The 19,984-nt window shown below is 45.3% G+C and overlaps 1 protein-coding gene across 1 annotated transcript; it reads right to left on the minus strand.

The window, feature by feature from the left end:
• Positions 1-824: 824 nt before the first annotated feature.
• Positions 825-13,277, minus strand: MSL2 (MSL complex subunit 2). The gene is made up of 2 exons (XM_075861178.1): positions 12,194-13,277; positions 825-4,637 (listed from the first exon to the last, which is right to left on the minus strand). The coding sequence occupies exons 1-2, from the start codon at positions 12,333-12,335 to the stop codon at positions 3,040-3,042; spliced, it is 1,740 nt and encodes a 579-aa protein (XP_075717293.1). The 5' UTR covers positions 12,336-13,277; the 3' UTR covers positions 825-3,039.
• Between the last annotated feature and the right edge of the window lie 6,707 nt (positions 13,278-19,984).

The following is a 19,984-nucleotide window of genomic DNA, read 5'->3' on the forward strand; positions in this document are numbered from 1 at the left end:
ACCTGTGTTGCATTGTTCTGCTCCATCAGAACAAGGGAATAATGGAAGCAACTGCTCTGTTGCACTACAGATACCACCAGCGGCCATTTGAAAGGCAAACATATACATACATACACACGTGTGTGTGTGTGTGTGTGTGTGTGTGTGTGTGTGTGTGTGTGTGTGTGTGTGTGTGTGTTTTGTATAACTTTGTAAATACAGCTGCTCTGTATGAGCAGCTATATCTAGCACTACTCACTAAATGAGTCAGTCCCGCAGATCCGACAGGTTCAGTGACAGCAGGTCCTGCATGTCAGATGCACCTGTAATCCATTACATCTAAGTTCATAACTTAGATGTGATCGTTTACATGTGGACCCGCTGTCACTGAACCAGTCAGGTCCGTGGGACAGTGATTCAGTGAATAGTGCTAGATACAGCTGCTCTGTACAGAGAATACAGAGCAGCTGTACCTAAAAATAATTAAACAACATTTCCAAAGTTTTTAGCCTTTAAGTATTACAATAAGGCTAAGTTCACACACGCAGTTTTGATGAGCCAAACACAGGAGTGAACACAAAAGAAACTAGATGCGTTAGTCTCCTCTTTATACCTTTCCTTCCTTTTAGCTTTGGCTCAAAAAAAGGGAGCCAAAAACCGCATCGAAATGGTGTGTACGATCCAGGTATTATAGGGGGTGTTGGTATTGGTTCATAACATGCAGATTGTGTTTGGTTACATCCATACAGCACTGTATATGGACACGGCCTATATACTATTGCTGTATGGAGGGAGAATATATAAACTCAAGAACAGAATTTCCACTGCACACAAGTTACACTATAAACATTGAATCATATGCATTCTTTATTTGTTAAAAGGGATGCAAGATCAGAAAGTGTCTGCTTAGTTCAGAACCAGCTCCTTTCCTGTCCATGGGCTGTCTCTGGTGTTGAAGCTCATGTGAATGGGGCCGAGCTGAAATACTGGACACAACACATGGACAAGAGTGGTGCAGTGTCTGGCAGGGGGCCAGGTACAAATAATTGGTGCAAAGAATAAAAGGCATCACGTCAGTGTATTTTAAAACATGGGGCAACATTATACATAATCTGTCGCTCTCTCAAAGAGGAGACCAAGTGAAGTTCCCCTTTAGAATATAACAGGCAACTGCTTAAATAGCAATTCTACTTTTTGCATGTGAATATTGGAAACTACTTACAACCATGGAAATGTTCAAATTATAACAAATAGACAAAGCCAGACCTGTCAGATTCCCAATAGTTTCCCTGCAGACCAGGCACAGGCTGTTATAAACCAGCCTGGAGTCTGCAGAAAAACCACTGGGATTGTGGAATTCACTGGCGCCCTGTGTATGCAGATTAAAGAAAGCCATTTTTGTACAACGGAGGGGAAAACACCCCACAACGTTGCACATTAAAATAGAGGCTTAGGAGGTGTAAGTATAAGCGAGCAGGGTCCAGGTATTGCTGGTGTAATAAGGATTCCAAAAACGCCAGTGCCGCCTTAAGGGGTTTCTGAAGGTATGTAACAAAACCAGTTTTACTCAGCACTGGACATGGTGCAACTTAGCGATACAAGGTGTGACAATTTGGCTCACGTTCAGAACGACAGGGTCTAAACGGTCACACGACAATAGCCTAAAACGTCAATGTTTTTTCCGTCCATCTAAAGTCAGAAATCAGTTCTATGTATGTGAACACGGGATGCGTAACAATTAGGTATCAGTAACAGATTATGGCCACATTGAGATGGCCGGAAGGTGGGTGTATTGTGTGTCCCTATTATGGTCGTAAGACCCGGCTTCCTGGGGTCAAATTAACTGAACTTCGAGCCCTATGGTGTCCGGGTCCTGCGGCGCTAATACAGACGCCATCTGAATGTAACACAACAGAACCACTTAGTGGAAGTAGCAGACGGCTCCACAACGGCCTCGTGTGCCCACAGCCTAAAGTGACAATTGATTTCTCCAAATCAAGTGTACTGGATAAGCTCACATAAAACAAGGGACCCATTTATAAAAATACACGTGGTAGAACTTAACTTTGACCATCAAAACATTTTCAACTCTTCAATAAATACAAGTAACGTCTATTGCAGGCCATTTAACCTGTTATCTTCTGACACTCCTCAAACGGAATTCATTAGATGCAATTAAAATAATTGATCCAAAATAAAAATTCCAAAAACTTGATATGCAAGCTCGGTGATATCACGAGCCCTTCATCCATACCAAGGTCATGGCCACTTTAATTTTGGGCAGACAAGGCCTATTCGTATTCCATACAGCCAAACTATTTAACCCAATAGCTGTGTAGACAGAATATTGTTTAAAAATGACACCTGTGTGAGCCAATATAAGTAACTATTGATCTACCAGACACCAATTACGTCTTGTTTGACCTCGTGTAGGACAAGGGTTAAAGAAGGAAAGACTGAAGTAGTGAGAATACTAGATGTACTTGAAGGTTTGTTACTTCTTTGGAATGCAGCATGTACGTTACACTAAGATGTGATCATTAGACTTACAAGGGAGGGGGAAATATTGCCGAATGTCAAACCCGAACGTGCATTGTACGGACTGATGTAATAAAAACTACTGTGGAATTTGTACACGGCTTTCAAAATAAAACCAGCAAGCAGTTTAGAAAGCCGCTAGCGACATGGCTATGTTGGGCAATGGTTAAAACAATGTATGGCAGGACACAAGAGGTTATTGCGTGGTTGCTCTTTCTTGCCAATGGTCATTTTCTATAAATCAGGTGCATCAGAAAAAGCTAAGTTTTCTGGCCAAACCCTCATACTGAAGAATAGAAAACTGACGGACTTTAGGGTTACAGTTTCTCATACAAAATTCTTTGCCCCTTCCAACTCCTCCCTCCCACCCCCTCCAAAACCCACAAACATGAACACATAACTTAGCAATAAACACACTTGATACAAGTGATCTATATGCAGAAGCTCTGGCAAGTTAACCAAATAGAACCATAGCTGCCATAAAACTGCAACCGTTCTCCTGCCCTCGAACAGCCAGCTGGCTCAACAGTCAAATCTCAAGTCTATAGCTTCATCTAAACTTTTGTCATCGTGGGGACTGGCAGCTAGAAATGTTGCTACGGGAGAACCCGCGACATTTAGGACACTGGCGCTTGTGCTGGCATTGCGCACTGCAATGCTGGTCACGTTAATGCCCAGAGTAAGCCGGGTCTGCTCTAAAGCCTTCTCTGGCACCGCAAACGCCTCTAGTTTTTTCTCCCCATTTGCCATGTAAGAGTTTTGGCAGCCACGGCAAATACAGTCCAGACAAGCTTTCCGATTTGAATAACAAGGGCATCGCTGGCCTCGACAGGTAAGAACACTTGGATTTTGAGTAGCTCGTCCACATTTGCAGCCTCTCTTCTCAGGTGGCTTTTTATACACGGTTTTTGTTGGACTCCCGGGAACCACATTATTGCTGGGGAGTTTCTCCTTCATCTTGTCCTTTGTTTTCAGCAACGGTGGTTTGGATTTTGGATGTGATTTCTTATGCATGTGCTCTGGATTTTTCTTTAAGGTTTTATTTGATAAAAGAATAGTCTTGCTAATTTTAGACGAGCTACCCCCATTGGGGACAGTAACAATGGGCTGCAAGAAGTTCCTGTTTTCCCGAGTTAGTAGAAAAGGAGTAGGGGACCCAAGTGCAGGCCCAAGGATAATGCTGGAGATGGGAAGTGGCAAAACTTTTTCACTGTCACTCTCGGAACGTGACCGCTTGCGGTTTGTTTTCACCATTTTTAGGGTTGCACCTGTACAAGAGAGACCAAGAGGGGGTGCATGGCTGTCCGATAACAGAATAGCATGAGTAAGGGGCTGTGGGCAAATATCCAAAAATGCTCCATTTGACACGGATGTGTCCAGAGAGTGTTGCAGGTCACAGTCAGTAACTTCTGAACTGGAAACCGTTTCAAGACTCTGGAGAACTTCCTCTACACTAAGAAGCAGAGGGTCACTGCTTTTGAGATCATCATTATAACCACATATATCAAGTCCAGCTGCACATAATTCACTAGTGGAAACCGGGGCACAGACCGTCTCTAAGCCCTCAGACAAATCTTCTGTTTTAATATCGACAGCGGTGTAACAAAGGTCAATGGGGCTCTCAGGGGAAGGGATATTTACAGAGAGTTCCGTTTCAGATGATAACCCATTGCACTTGGGCAAACCATTAGCGACTGTGCATTCACTATGGAGATCGGGTGTGTCTTGGAGGATGGGACAGATGTTTGCGTCGAGCTCAGTAGCCAGTTCTGAATTTGAAGGTAAAGGAGAATGAGAAGGACACAGCGGTGAGGGGGGCTCAGAAGATTTGCCATGTTGTTCTTCTGGTGTCGATTCTTCAGGAAGAAATGCCAAAATGTCAGCCGAGCACTCCACAGTATTTAATAAGTCCTGTGCCAGCGGGGTGTGCGTGATGTACTCACATAGCTTTTTGTAGCAGCTCACCAAGATGCCCAATTGCTCATTCTCCTCAAACTGGTCATAGTCCTTACACCAGCTGCAGGAAGGCTTCATCATCATCTTCTTACCTTTGCACTGCTTGCAAACATAATGTTGACAAGCTGAATTGATTGGAGCTAAAGGGTCTTCAAGCAAGTTTCCTGTAAAAGAAAAAAAAGTTTTTTTATATAACAGTTTTGCATATATAGACTACTAAATTATATCACTGCAGTTATTGGTCACCAATGATACTCCGTTACTAAACTATAAAACTAAAGATACCATATAAAACATACCACCGTCCCCATCCAACAATCTATAATATCCATGTGCTGCAGTATGATGGCTCTGCCAGGCACTGTATTCTCCCAAAGGCAATGCTTCTAGAAGAGAAAACTTCTATCACATGCGGCAGATTTGGTTGCAGAAGTTTTCTGCGACTGAAAATCATTTCCATCCATCTTAATGGAACTTGCAGAAATCCAGGCACCTGCTGAAGAAATAACTACATTGAGATGAATGGAACGTATTTTAAAATGCAGAAATTTCTGCACCAAAATCTGCCGCATGCGACTGCACCCCAATACGACATGATTGAGCATGTGCTTTTTTTTTTTTTTCTTAAAGGACCAGTGTCACGGGAAAAAAAATTTTTTAGATCAATTTGATTTTAGTGTTTTATTAAACATTTTTTTATTTATTGGTGTGTGTGTTTTTTTGTTCACTTTTTCTTCCCTATGGGGGCTGCCATTTTTTTTTTCCCATCTCTGTATGTGTCGATTAACGACACATACAGACATGGAATACGGCAGCTACAGTCCCATAGTGAATGCGAACGGGGCCCGTTCCATCCACTATGCTGTACGTCGTCTGTGTGGGAACGGCGCATGCGCCGCTCCCACAAAGTCCAAGTTGAACTGTGCGCCGTCCGGCGCCATTTTCCTGTGGACCGGAAGTCGCGGCCGGACAGTAAGATTACTACTTCCGGTCGCAGCTTCCGGACTTGTGCACTTGGAGCAGCGGCAGCAGACGGAGCGGACGGACCGGCGGCGGCAGGAGCAGGTAAGTTATTTCTGTGTATGTACGTGTTTTAGTGTGTGATTACTACTGTATGTAAACCTACTACACTGTGTGTTAGCTCAAAAAATGGCGACACAGTGTAGGAGGGTTGACCGTTCAATCCCCTCGTTTCTCCCGGGACTAGCCAGGATAAAGGAGGGGGGGGGGATTCTGAGAGCTCACTAGAGCGAGTGAGTTTTCTCAAATTTTGCAGCATAAAGCAATGTGGTTGCTTTACCACATGCAATGCTGCAATTTTGGGAATTGCTCCATCTAGTGATCAGCACTGGGAAATATTATAAATTAGAATCTAATTTATAATATTTCCTGACTCGTGAAAAAATTAAAAAAATTAGAACAATGTTTAATCACGTATACACTAACTGTTTAACTAAAAAAAAAATTCTAGCAACACATTCCCTTTAAGGATTCTGTATAAGTCTGTATCAAATCAGAAACACACTGAATTACATTATGGCCCCATAGCAGACTATACACACCATATTACAAATCTGTACCAAATGTATCCATAATACTGTGGCATGCATGGGGCTTAAAGGCATTATTGATAGCCTAGCCTAAGGTAGGCAATCATATGAGCCGTGTGGGTCCGACTTTCTGCTCCCCCACCGCTTAGTTGTTTGAAGGGGCCGTAGAGCACATACGGCCATCGTTACCCCCGCCGATAAGCTGTTTGAAGGGGCCGCGCCGCTCGTACAAACTCATTTACATGGTTCTTCTCCTGGTTCATACTTGCATGCACCATTATACTTGTAGAGACCATGCAAAGTATTGCACTGTTGTCCTAGTCACGTGAATGGGACAGTGGTGCAATACCTTGCACGACCCGCTACAAATGTAACGGCGCATGCAAGTATGAACCAGGAGTAGAACCATGTAAACAAAGAGTAAATAAGAGTTTGTATGAGCGGCGCAGCCCCTTCAAACAGCTGATCGATGGGGGTGCCGAGAATCAGACCGCCACCGATCTTATAATAATGGCCTATCCTTGATGTCAATGGGAGGTCAGAAGCATAAACGCCCAAAGACAGGGCATGTCGCGGGAAAAAAACAAAAAACGCCTCCGCATCCCAATGAAATCAATAGGAGGTATTTTCGGCCGTTTTTTGGCGCGTTTTCTGACTCGGTTTCCATGTCAAACTCAGTGTGAACTGGCCCTTACCAAGGTTATACAGCCACTGTACACACTATCTGCTGGCTCAGTGTAAACACGCATGGCTGCACAGACATTGTTGTGTCTGGATCAGCTAGGACATCACGTCAGCAGTGTTGACCTGGCAGCTCTCACCAATCCACTCATCATACTCAATCACTCCCGCATTACATCAAGCAGAAGGGGATTCTGCTCCACTGGAGGCAGCGCAATTTTGTTTAACCTGCAATAATCTACATGTGGTATTTAACCAGAGCTAAAGCTTTCCCCAACATCAACCCAAAAGACCAGTCTTTCTGCAAAGAACTAGATGATAGTGAAGCTTTAAGAAGGTATTAGGTTATATTTTTTTTTTCTGCAGGACATACCCAATTCCAAGCTTACAGAGAAATCTAGAATCTACAGAAGGTTTGCAACCTACCAGATGTGAAAATACAAGCAGATCTACAATCAGCAACAATAAAGGCCCTATTACACCAGACAATGTTGGCCGATGCAACAAGCGCTGATCAACGAGACAGTCATTGACCGGCGCTCGTTTGCTCCTGTCACAAGGAGTTACGTATGGGGAGGAGCGGTCGTTATGCCGATCGCTCATCCCCATACATGGTCATCATCGCGTCTTCCTGTTTACACAGGGAGATGTGCTGCCGACAACGATAATATTTCACATTTTTAAAACTATACGATCAGCAGATCGATTGCTTGCTCCTTTATCTGCTAACTGCTGCCCTGTTCATACAAGGCAATTATCGGCAACGAGCGTTCTATGAACGCTTGTCTGCCCGATAATTGCCCAGGGCAAAAGGGCCTTAGGGCTGTAAATGCACCAAAAAAAAAATAAAAAAAAAATTATATTTAAAAAACAAAAAAAAATTCTGCTTCAGTGCTCAAACACCATTGTGCCAACTTTACCCTTTTTCCTTAATCCTTTTGTAGCATTTTCTTCACCATCACCAAATATACATAGGGCAATGCAAATGTGCAACACATCACAATACAGACAACTTTACTAATCAACATCGACAGCAATGAATATCAGAACTGCATCACGGCTGAGTGCCCCCATGTGCAACCAACTTCAGCTGTTTCACAGACACCCATGTGATCAGCACTGCGTAACACAAGACCTCCACATGTCCGAAGGGGAAGGGAGGACACCAATCAGGTAATAGGGGCGGCTTAGAAAGTAAGGAGGGAGGGAGTTTATAGTGAGGGGAGGCACCAAAACTCATCACCTACCATAGCTTTCAAGACCAGTGTAATCTAGGAAAGGAGTTGTAGTGCGCTGTACAAGTAGGAATACTTAATGTAATCATGGAGAAAACATAAAATATACAAAAACTTCAGTGATGTTACCCATAACTATGGTAACTTACAGATCACTTCAACGGACATTGGAACATAAAAGCAGGCAGCAGATTGGCTGCTGTCAGCACTTGCTCCGCTAATATATATATATATATATATATATATATATGATATTTTAGGGTCCCACAAAGGCAAGAATGGTTAACCCATTAGAGCACAGATGTCAGGAAATCTAATTTCAGAATCAGCACCATAAACAGCAGCTGTATTGTAACAATGAAATGGAGAGGACCTGCCAGTGCTCTGACTGCTATGAAGAGGATCCCCATGACCTCCATAATCGGAGCATGGCTACAATGGCAGCGTGTAAACATGATAAGCAGGGAGTCACTCTCTAGTAATAGGACTATATTCTGTCTGACTGTGGGCAAAATTCTGCACTGACCCAACAGGTTTTCTAGTGGCTATAGCGGCCGCAGGAACATTTGGCACTCCAGCTGCCAAAGGCTTTATTATTTCATCCAAAGGCCGGCAGGGCATGCTGGGAATTGTAGTTTTACAACAGCTGGAGTACTGAAGGTTGCTGACCCCTAACTCTAATGTAATAGATAACAAGCGCTCTTACTGATAACTTCTAACCACGGAAAACCTATTCCACAGCGGGACAAGCATGGATTATTCGGAGATAGGAGCAAACTCTGAAAGTGAAACTGAAAGTGTGCTCGATGAGACTACTGACGGAGTCCAGAGAAGAATTATTTTTTTTTTAACTAGGGCAGTTCAGGTCCATAATGCCTGCACCATAGTATATCTCCAGCGCTTTTATACCCAACTGCCCAAGCGATCGGCCAGCCGAATGTGGGCTGCCCACAAATCAGAGACTACCGGGCACTCGAGAGGACAGAAGCAGTTTTACCACTTCTGTGTTCTCATGTACACATCACTCCATGAGCGCTGCTTATAGAATGGAAGCAGCCTCTATTGGTCCTGGTAATCATGTGACTGGAAGGCTGCTGCTGGGTCTAACTAGACACAGACCGAGTCCCCCCAGTTAATGAGACCAAATAAATAAAAGCAATACAAAAATGTTTTGGTTTTTTTATAATCGAAAGACATCCATAAACATTGATTATTTTTTTTTCTTGCTCAATTAACTAAAAATATACCAAGACACAGGGCCGGGGTATGGCCTAAAAATAAAATCTCACTTCACATTGCTGACATGGGACTGGAAACAGGGCCGAATTTAGGGTACAGTCACATGCAAACAGATTTTGTTGCGCAAATTTCTGCGACTGAAAATCAGTTCCATTCGTCTGAATGTGGGGGTTTCTGCAGCAGGTGCATGGATTTCTGTAAGCTTTAATCGGAAATTTCTGCAACAAAACCTGCCGAGTGTGTCTGAACCCTAAGGGCTAGTTCACGCAGCGGATTTTGCGTGGCAGGTCCCACCGCAAAATCCGCCGTGGAACTATTCCTGCCGTCAGAAGGAAGTCCCCTCCTAGCATGGACATTGGAAGGTTTGGGCGGAATCTGCCCGAAGATCGGGCAGGAAAAGCGTCCGACACATTTAAATGAATGAGAGGCGGAATTGTGTGTCCGAAACCGCCACAAAATTTCTTCCTAACAGTTCATGCTGCCCAATATAAATGCACGCACACATCTGCACACTCACAACATACAGACATGAACACTTGCTACATACTATCTACACACTTGAACTAATAGGCACAATCCTTACTGAAAGGTATGCCCAGATGTAGCAATACTTACGCATTTTCACACGTTTTTTATTTTTATTTACTACATGCACACTATATACAGGCATGCATATATGGACAGTGATGTCAGGAGCTTCCACAGCGCCAAATTTCTTGGACTGAGCGCTACCTGATGCTCTTCCAAGGGTCCCTGAGGAAGCTTCCTGACATACATTTAACATATACCTGTGATGGATACATAGGCTCCCATATTAAAAAAAAAAAAAAAAAACTGTACTGCGCGGTATACTTTTTTTGCAGGATCCCTCAGGTTGGAATAGCATCGTTTTATGTATACCAGACTGACAGAGGCCGAAAGGACACTATTTTGGCCTCGGTCAGGCTAATGGAGCCCTATGGACACCCAACGTACACGCGCAAGACAGGGCACAAACACGAAGTGAATGAGGCCATACATGTGCAATGCAGAGGTACCATTTACATTATGGGAATTATCTCTACATCTATGCTATGCCCCTTCCTAATAAGAATTCTGATGACAACATTTCTGGCGTATGGAAAAGACCGACCCCTCCCCCGATCCTTACTCCAGCCATAGTCCCCTGAACAGTAGCTGCCAGGCAGAACCATTTTATCATGTATGATTACTACATCTAACGTATCATTTTTTGGGGGTCTCGGGATATGCTCAGTCTCCGTTCTATTACCGAAGTTGCACGTCTCCCATTGATATGAATTGCAGTGTGACAGTCAAATGCAACTTTTGGTGCACAGAAGCAATAAATTGGTTGTAGAAAATCTATGCCCAAGTGTCCTATTAGGGAATATGAACCCCTCTATAAAGGCGCACTCACATGTTGCAGTTGAGGTGCGGATACAACCGCATTGAAAAAAACAAATGCGAAATCAGCATGTATTTTTACCACGATTTGATGCATTTTTTTTTATGTAGTTGTGGTAATAATGCAACCGCATCAAAACACACCAAATCACAGTAAAAATAATACGCTTTTCTAATGAGGTTGTAACCGCAGCTCAATTGAAACGTGTGAATTGACCCCATGCCAGCTAAGAACGAGCTGCCCCTGCATTAGCACCTAGTACTACATTTCCCCTGCAAGAGGTGTGCTGGCAGCAACTTACCCCAGCGATATTAGGGCCTGTTCACATCACCGTTCCGGGGTTCTGTCAGGTGAACCCTGCAACGGAAAGTGAAACCACAGCTTCCGTTTCCATCACCATTGATAGCAAATGGTGACGGAAACAATCGCTAATGGTTTCCGTTCGTCACCATTCTGATAGGTTTCCGGTTTTCCAACGGAATAGCGCAGTAGACTACGCTATTGATTCCGTCGGAAAACCGGAAGCCTGCAGGAATGGTGACGAACAGAAACCATTAGCGGTGTTTTCGTCACCATTGAGATCAATGATGACTGAAACGGAAGCTGTGGTTTCACTTTCACTTTCCGTTGCGGGGTTCATCCGACAGAAACCTCCGATGGAACCCCGGAATGGAAAGCGAATGGTGATGTGAACAGGCCCTTACCCATTCTCCGAGGGTTTCAATAACCAGACCCTCAGTGATAAACTGAAAAAGGGGCTATCCTTACAAGACCACCCCTTTGAGGCCAGGAGTTTTGACACCGTTTTTTCTAGCCAAAGCCAGAAGTAGACGCAAAAGAAAGGGAAAGGCATAAGAAAAGACTGATGCCTCATTTCTATTCTGTCCACTTCTGCATTTGGCTATAAAAAAAAAGAACAAAAAAAACAAAAAAAAGCCAAAACGGTATGTGATCCTGGCCTAAAAAAGGTTTTTCCAGTTAAAATAAGTGTTTTTTTTGCAACACAATCTTCCAATATCCTTTTTGTATCTTGGGCCTTCAATATATTAAAAAAAAAAAAAATAATAATTTAAAAATGCATGCTAAAGAATAAAAAAAAACAAAAAAACAAGCACTGTGTGAACCCAGCCCAAAAGAGAAACTGGTCTTGCTGTTCACATCAACCAAAGTTCAGCATTCACTTATCCAAGAAGTTTAAAGTCTGACGATAATCCAATGTATATGGGGCGATCCAGTAGACGCCCGGCGGCAGAGAAAAGAAGGATCCGCCATGTTCGATTTTAACAAGCTCAATCATTATATTCTTCTGTTTTGTGTCTACAGCTCCTATGCAGACCTGTGTGTCTCCATGGTTACAGAATACAGTCTGATACTGCCCCTTCTTTCTAATAGAAACACATAGCACTGCAAGGGAGCTGTAGACACAATACAGTTGTAGCTTTTCAAACACACATACATATATATATACACACACATTCTTTTAGATGCAGTAATATAAAGGGGTTGTAACGATGGGAAAATGTTTTCTCCTAGTCCTGATCTAACATGTGACTGAGATCACACCCCAGTGCACTCCTACTACAGTGACAGCCCTCCACCCCCGGGCTCACCACAAACACAGCAGGCCAGGGCCTGTCTGAAGAAAGGCAGCATCTTGCAGATCTCGGCAGCAGCTTGAGGGTCCCCGGGGTCGTAGTTCAGCACCAGTCGGCTCGCTGAGATGAACAGAGTGGTGGCATTCACTGGGTTCATTGCAGACTCCTTCCAGGTTGTGGCTCCAGCATGCAGAGAAACAGTCCAGTAATGAGATCAATGCTTATATCCCGGGCAGGTGCATCACTGCAGGTCCCAGCACAACTCCGTCCATTGATCAGTGGCCTGAAGATGAGAACTGCTACCCTCCCCCCCGACTCACAACAAGGGGGTCCCGCTGATCGTCCAGGGGAGGGCTCCACATCTCACATGCCCCGCGCTCCTTACCCCCAGGTCATTGTCTCTGGGGGGGGCACTGCGATCCCCCCACCCCAATATGCTGCACTGGAGGCCCGGGAGACTACAGCAGGGATGCCGGGGTCCTCATTATCAGCAGAAAGCGGCCTGTAAGTGACAGCGCTCCGGGATCACATCCCCCTCCTTAGCGCCGGGCGGTCACATCCATGGAGAAGCTCCGCAGTCTTCCGGCGTGGACGATAAATCTAGGCCGCGGTGAGGTGATGGGTTGCAATCCTCAGCGGCTCTTGACGGATCCTGCGCAGCGTCCTCTTCGGTTTTCAGGCTCTTGTGTGTGAGGATGACAGGAAGCGGCTTCGGCCTGCAGCTCACGAATAAGAAGCCTGAGGCCTCACACTCCGCCCGAGCTCCACACACAAATAATGGGCCTGCAGTACAAAGACAAGCCGCGGCCTCCCGCAGGCCTACAGGGAATGGCGCTGTATCCCGGCGATGCTGGGGTGTCTGGGCACTGCCGGTATTATTCTATGTGTTGGGGGGAGAAGGGGGAGGGGTCGCTGATGACGTCGCGAACGCGCTTGGCTTCGCTCAATCTCCGGTCCAGCCGCGCTCCCAGTGGCGGGAAAGACGATCAGGTGACCCGTGCGCGCACTCAGAGCTCGTCACCAGCGGGAAACTAAAAAAGGGCGTGGCCGCTGCCAGGGGCAGCGAAAGAGTGCGCAATGGAGACGCGCGTGCGCAGATAAGAAGACTAAGGTGGACAGGATAGTAAGAGCCTATGGCGTCGTGTGGGCTAAGAAGTTATAATGCGCATGCGCACTGGCTGATTCCTGCTGCAATGGGTTATGGTAGAGATAGGGGAGGTTCTTTCAGTGCTGTATTACATATTTTTATTACACGCTATATATTTATTACACGCTAATTTATGTACATTATACACGCTAGTGAAATTAGAACATTATATATTATTACATGGTTTTTGTTATGACAGGTTGGAAAATGAAAGCACTGACGTGATTGGTTGCTAGGAAAAACTCCTACACATTTTCTTCGCACTAGTTTCCAAAGGGATATTCTTGTCTGTCAACAAGCAATTTGGATACATAATTGTAAATCATGCTGAGACTTGTAGTACTACAGTACATTTTTGTGATCTCTGTGGCAGACAGCACTGTATCGTCAGTACATACATGCGATCACACTCCTAAGGGCTACAGTGCGGCCAAATATCGCTGTGTTGCCCACGTAATGAAAGCCAATGTAATCGCTTTGGACTGTGGAGTCGCGTAACTTGCGGGTCTCAAAGCGACCATGATGGCCCGCATTTACTAGTGACAGCGTAAACTTAGACCAGACAGTCAGAAAATTCACCAAATTGATCAGAGGTGCAATCTGTATGATAAGTTTGGTACATCTAGCCAGACGCTTTTCTCCTCCTTATACCACCTCTTGGTTGGCTTATATTACACCAGGTTTTTTTGGTCAAAAATTTTAAACCACGTCCTTTCTACTAGACAACATCTCCTTTGCAGCAAATCACGCCACTTGGTGAGCTCAGCGCAAAAAGTGTCTAAAACAGTTAATAAATGTGGCGCACCGGAATTCTGACGCATTTTTAATAATAAATCTGCCCCAATGTATCAAAAGAAAACTGAGAACCTTGTTGGTAATATGCTACAAGACCGTGTCGGGTTTGCCTGCTTTTGGCCCACCAAAGGAAAACGACATTCGGCCTACCGTCAATCTCTGCATCTTCACTTTTAGTACTACTTGCATTATGCTCTTTTTATTGCACACACAGGTCTTAATAAATTCTAAGAATTTGTGAATCAACCCAGAATTATCGCTAGCGGCCAGTGATGGTCTCTAAATCAGCTTCAAATCAGCTTCTGCTGGACCTTTAGGTCCATTATTGTGTCAGAACCTGAGCCCACCTCTGGTACTCTGTTGGGCCAATTCACTGACAGTGACTAACGGCTCAGGCACACGACTGTTGTGCCACTCGGGCTGTTTTTGACGGTATCCGAGTGGCACCTGAGAGTCTTCACGGACCCATTCTCTTTAGCGGGTAAATCGGGTCCATGAAAAAGCATTCGAGTCAGTGATCCGAGGAAAGATAGGACATGTTCTATCTTTCCGCGGATCACTGGCGGGACTCGGCCGGCGCATGCGGTCGTGTGCATGAGGCATAAGAGTAAAACAATTTTTATTAAATATCTAGTTAAAAACAGGGATACAATCCCCCCTGTCATAACCCAATGTGCTCAAAATTATAACAAGAAATAACAATATGAGTTCATCGGCTGATCCAATTATAAAACCTATGGATGAACATTCTTATATTGATATTAGAGGTAACGTGTGCTTTACAATGTTGCTACAGCAGACCAGACCCTAAGGCTGGATTCACACGAGCATGTTCGGTCCGTAAAGGACGGAACATATTTCAGCCGCAAGTCCCGGACCGAACACACTGCAGGGAGCAGGGCTCCTAGTGTCACGTAGGGTTTGTGGACCCACTGGGCCATACCGCCTTGGCGGTAAGGCAGCTGGCCAACAGGGAGCAGGTGAGGGTCTATAGTTCTATAGGTACCTGTGGCAGCTCAGACAGCAGCAGGGCAGACTCGGCTGGGACTAAGCAGCAGGCGGACGTCAGGCAAGGTGAAGCAGGTCAGACGTGGATGCAGCACGGCACGACTTTGGCACAGCTCAGTGCCAGACCAGGAAGGTATGGATTGCCAGGAACTGGAAACAGGTATAGGTACAGGGACTGGAACAGGAAACACACTAGGAGGCCATCACATAGACAAATTATAGGGAACACAACAACGCTCAGGCATAGAACTAGGGGGTTGGACCCCTATTATAGTCCAGGGAAGTCACGGGTCAAAGTTCGTCCATGAGGTGCGGTGCGCGCGCTGCCCATTTAAGAGCGGGCACGAGATCAGACAGAGGTGAGTGGACGCGAGTGCTGGCGTCTCCTGAGGAGGAGGATGGGGCCAGCGCTTGCGAACTCGTGGCTGCGGCTGTCAGGGGGAGGTTGGAGCTGACAGCCCGCAGCCACGGACATTACAGTATCCCCCCTCTTACGCCCCCTCTTCTTGGGACCAGAGCGAGAGAGAAACTTCTTCAGAAGAGCAGGTGCATTAAAGATTCTCCTCTGGCTCCCAGGACCTCTCTTCAGGACCAAACCCCCTCCAATCCACCAAATAAAAAGTCTTTCCTCTCACTCTCTTGGTGTCCAAGATCTCCTTGACCTCAAAGATGTCCGAGGGGCAACCGCAGGGCTGGGAGTCTTGGAATAGCGGTTCAGGATCACTGGTTTCAGGAGGGAGACATGTAAGGAGTTGGGGATCCTGAAAGTAGGAGGCAGCTGAAGCTTGTAGGCGACAGGGTTGATCTGCTGCAGGACCTCGAATGATCCGAGGAACCTGGGGGCAAATTTACATGACGGCACCCTCAGTCGGATATTCCTGGACGACTGCCAGACCTTAGTGCCAGGAAGAAACCGCGGAGGTTCTCTTCTCCTTGTGTCCGCCTTCTGTTTCATGCGGTCCACTGCCATTAGGATGGAGGATCGAGTCTTCTGCCAGATCTGCAAAAAGTCTCTAAACGTGGAATCAGCTGCAGGTACCTCGGAAGTATCAGGCACCGGGAGAGGAATTTGTGGGTGCTGGCCATAGACAATGCAGAACGGTGTATTCCTAGTAGACTCGCTGGTGTGATATTGTAGGAGAACTCCGCCCATGGGAGCAGCTGCACCCAGTCATCATGCTGCTTGGAGATGAAGTGGCGTAGGTAGTTCTCCAAAATCTGGTTGATCCTCTCGACCTGACCATTAGACTGAGGATGGTAGGCAGAAGGAAAATCCAACTTCACGCCAAGAAGTCCGCAGAGGACTCTCCAGAACCTCGAGATAAACTGAACCCCCCGATCACACACAATATGCTGCGGCAAGCCGTGCAGGCGGAAGATGTGTTGGATAAATAACTTGGCAAACTGAGGAGCAGAAGGAAGACCTGTCAGAGGAACGAAGCTCCCTCTCTCCAAAACAACTCAGATGCGGTGCTCACTATTGAGCGACGCATCTGAGGGGTTAAACGGGTGAGATCGATACTGATATCGATCTCATTCGTTAGAGCAGGGATGCCCCCAGCCCTCAGCTGCCTCTGAGAGCTGGGAGATTTAACGGCTCTCTGCTTTGTTTATTTATTCTGATGCAGCGCCGTGAAAAGGCGTATGCATCAGAATAAGGCCCGTTAGTGGCCGCCGTGAAAAGGCGTATTGGCGGTCACTAAGGGGTGAATGTGCTGTAATTTATGTGTTATTTGTGTATAACAAATGCTAATGTTACTGTTTTAACTGATTCTTTGGAGCAATGAAATTACTTTATTAATTTCCCTTCGGGGATCAATAAAGTCCATCTTATCTTAACCCCTTAGCGCACCAGGACGCATCGGTACGACCTGCATTGAAGTGCTTTAAGGCACAGGGACGTACCGGCGCGTCCTGGCTAATTTCTGTCACCCTGTCAAAGGACAAGGTGACAGAACTGTGCCGTCAACTGTTTATGACAGTTGACCGGCACAGTAAGACGGCAGGGGACCATTCACAGCGGTCTCCTGCCGGCGATCGCTGTGATTGGTCAGTCAAAGCAGAATGACCAATCACAGCTCCATGACGTGTGTATGTGATGGCGCTGGCTCAGAAGCTGAGCCAGCGCTATCACCGCCGGGAATCAGCTGTCCGATGCCCCTCTGCAACGGCCAGGACCGGAGCTAGGCTCCGATCCGGCCGATTAACCCCTTCGATGCATCGATCAACGTGATCGCTGCATCGAAGTGTCTTGTAGCCTGTCGGCAACCACGATGGTTGCCACGGGCGCGGGTGTCAGCTGTTTGTCACAGCTGACATCGTGCCCTAACGGCCAGGACCGGAGCAAGGCTCCGATCCGGCCGATTAACCCCTTAGATGCAGCTATCGCTGCATCTAAGGGATTAGATCGTACCCTATGGTTGCTAATGACAACCATCGGCATCCGCGGGTGTTCCGATGGTTGCTATGGCAACCATAGCCTAACAATCGCTTCCTAGTACGGAAGCCTATTAGGCCCCGCCGGGAGGCGAAGCCTAATAGGCTTGCTGTCAGTGAATAGCTGACAGCTCTAATACACTGCACTATGTAGGTAGTGCAGTGTATTAGAATAGCGATCAGGGCTTCATGCCTTCAAGTTCCCTAGTGGGACAAAAAAAAAAAAAAAGTTAAAACAAGTTAATAAAAATGTTGTAAAAAAGTTAAAAAAAATAAGTTTCATGTTAAAAAACACTATAACAGCCTTTTTTCCTATAATAATTATTTTATTATAGGAAAAACTAAAAAACATAAAAAAAGTACACATATGTGGTATCCCCGCGTCCGTAACGACCCAAACTATAAAAATATCACACTATTTTACCCGTACGGTGAACACCGTAAAAAAATGAAATAAAAAACTATTCCAGAATCGCTGTTTGTTAGTCGCTACCCCTCGCAAAACAGAATAAAAAAAGGGATCTAAAAGTTGCATGTACCCCAAAATGATACCATTAAAAAACGCAGCCCGCCCCGCAAAAAAGAAGCTCTCCCACAGCTTTTTTGACGGAAAAATAAAAAAGTTATGGCTCTCAGAATCTGGTGACACAAAAAATAAATTATTTGAAACAAAAGTGATTTTATCGTGCAGACGCTTCAAAGCATAAGAAAAACTATATACATCTAGTATCGCCGTAATCGTACCGACCCGCAGAATAACGTAAAATTGTCATTCATAGCGCATGGCGAACGCCGTAAAAAAATATCAGAATTGCAGGTTTTTGGTCACCTTGCTTGCCAAAAAAATGAAATACAAAGTGATCAAAAAAATCGCATGTACCCCAAAATGGTACCAATGAAATCTACAGATTGTCCCGCAACAAATAAGCCCTCACACGGCTCTGGTGGAGAAAAAATAAAGACGTTTTGGCTCTCAGAATATGGCGATGCAAAATGTGCAAAGTGTCCAAAAGCGGATAAGATCGGGCGCCATTTATCAGTGTGACACCGGCCACATACCTGTGGATAATTATTTATTTACCCCATTATTATACCCTCTTATTATGCCCCTGATGTACTCCGCACAGCTTACATGTGCCCCCACATCATAACTGAAATACCAGCAAAACTCCAAACAAAACAACTAGCGAGCAAAATCCACGCTCCAAAAGCCAAATGGCGCGCCCTGCAGCGTGTCCAAGCAGCAGTGTACGTCCACATATATGGCATCGCCATACCCGGGAGAACCCGCTTAACAGTTTGAGGTATTTGTCTTCAGTGGCACGAACTGGGCACAAAATATTGTGCACTAAAATGGCACATACCTGTGGAAATTTTCCCTTTGCACCATCCACTGAGCATTCATTTCTAATAGAAAAAAAAAAACCGGTGTGGTCAAAATGCCTTGAGGGGTGCAGTTTCCAAAATGGGGGTCACTACTTGGGGGTTTGTTTTACTATTTGACCTCAGAGCCCTGCCGTTGTGGGCTAATGCTGCGAAAAGCACCAAAATAGGCCTCACATGCGCCTTTCACTCCTAAGCCCTGTTATATGTCCAGGCAAATGATAAATGCCTTGAGGGGTGTAGTTTACAAAATGTGGTCACTTCTCATGGTTTTACACTCTACTCTGGTACCTAATAACGCTCTGCAAATGCGACATGGCGCCCCTACACCAGTCCAGCAAAATCTGTGCTCTAAAAGCCACATGGTACTCCTTCCATTTTGAGCTCTGCCATGTGCCCAAACAGCAGTTTAGGGCCACACATTATTGCCGTACTCGGGAGAAATTGGGTAACAAATTATGTGTTGTTTTTCCTCCTATTACACCTTGTGGTAAAAAAAATCACGCGCGTCGCACGGACGTATATCCCGTTCATCTGATTAAGCCCTTAATATTACACATCATTAGTAAATCTGCCCCCCGGAGGTTTTAGCTATGCTTCTGCGCCTCCATCAGAATTTTTATGTGTAATTGGTCAATCTGACCATGCGTGTTATTAGGGGAATTAGTCTTTACAATTGTTGATATTTCGACTGAGGGTTAACAGTAATGGCAGACACAACATAATGGGCTCTTTTTTTCTGTAACTACTGTACTATTTCAATTTATTTTGAATAGCGACAAACATTGGAAGACAATTACCATGGCTTTTGTCTGTGTAGAACAGCGCAGCGATTTTCTATCCTTTTGTGTGGGACATGAAAAAGCCGTCTAGTGAACTGTCTGGAAATGCAGCAGCACACAATAAATGCTACAGTGCTATGTTCATAGATGAAGAGACACATGCTGCACAATACAGATATTGTACCTGGAAGATATTATTCAGAATTTGTCATAATTCGCCTCTCCGCTCTCCTGACATGCCTCTTTTAGTAAATG

The sequence above is a fragment of the Rhinoderma darwinii genome, chromosome 4, assembly GCF_050947455.1.
Source record: "Rhinoderma darwinii isolate aRhiDar2 chromosome 4, aRhiDar2.hap1, whole genome shotgun sequence".
NCBI classification, from domain to species: Eukaryota; Metazoa; Chordata; class Amphibia; order Anura; family Rhinodermatidae; genus Rhinoderma; species Rhinoderma darwinii.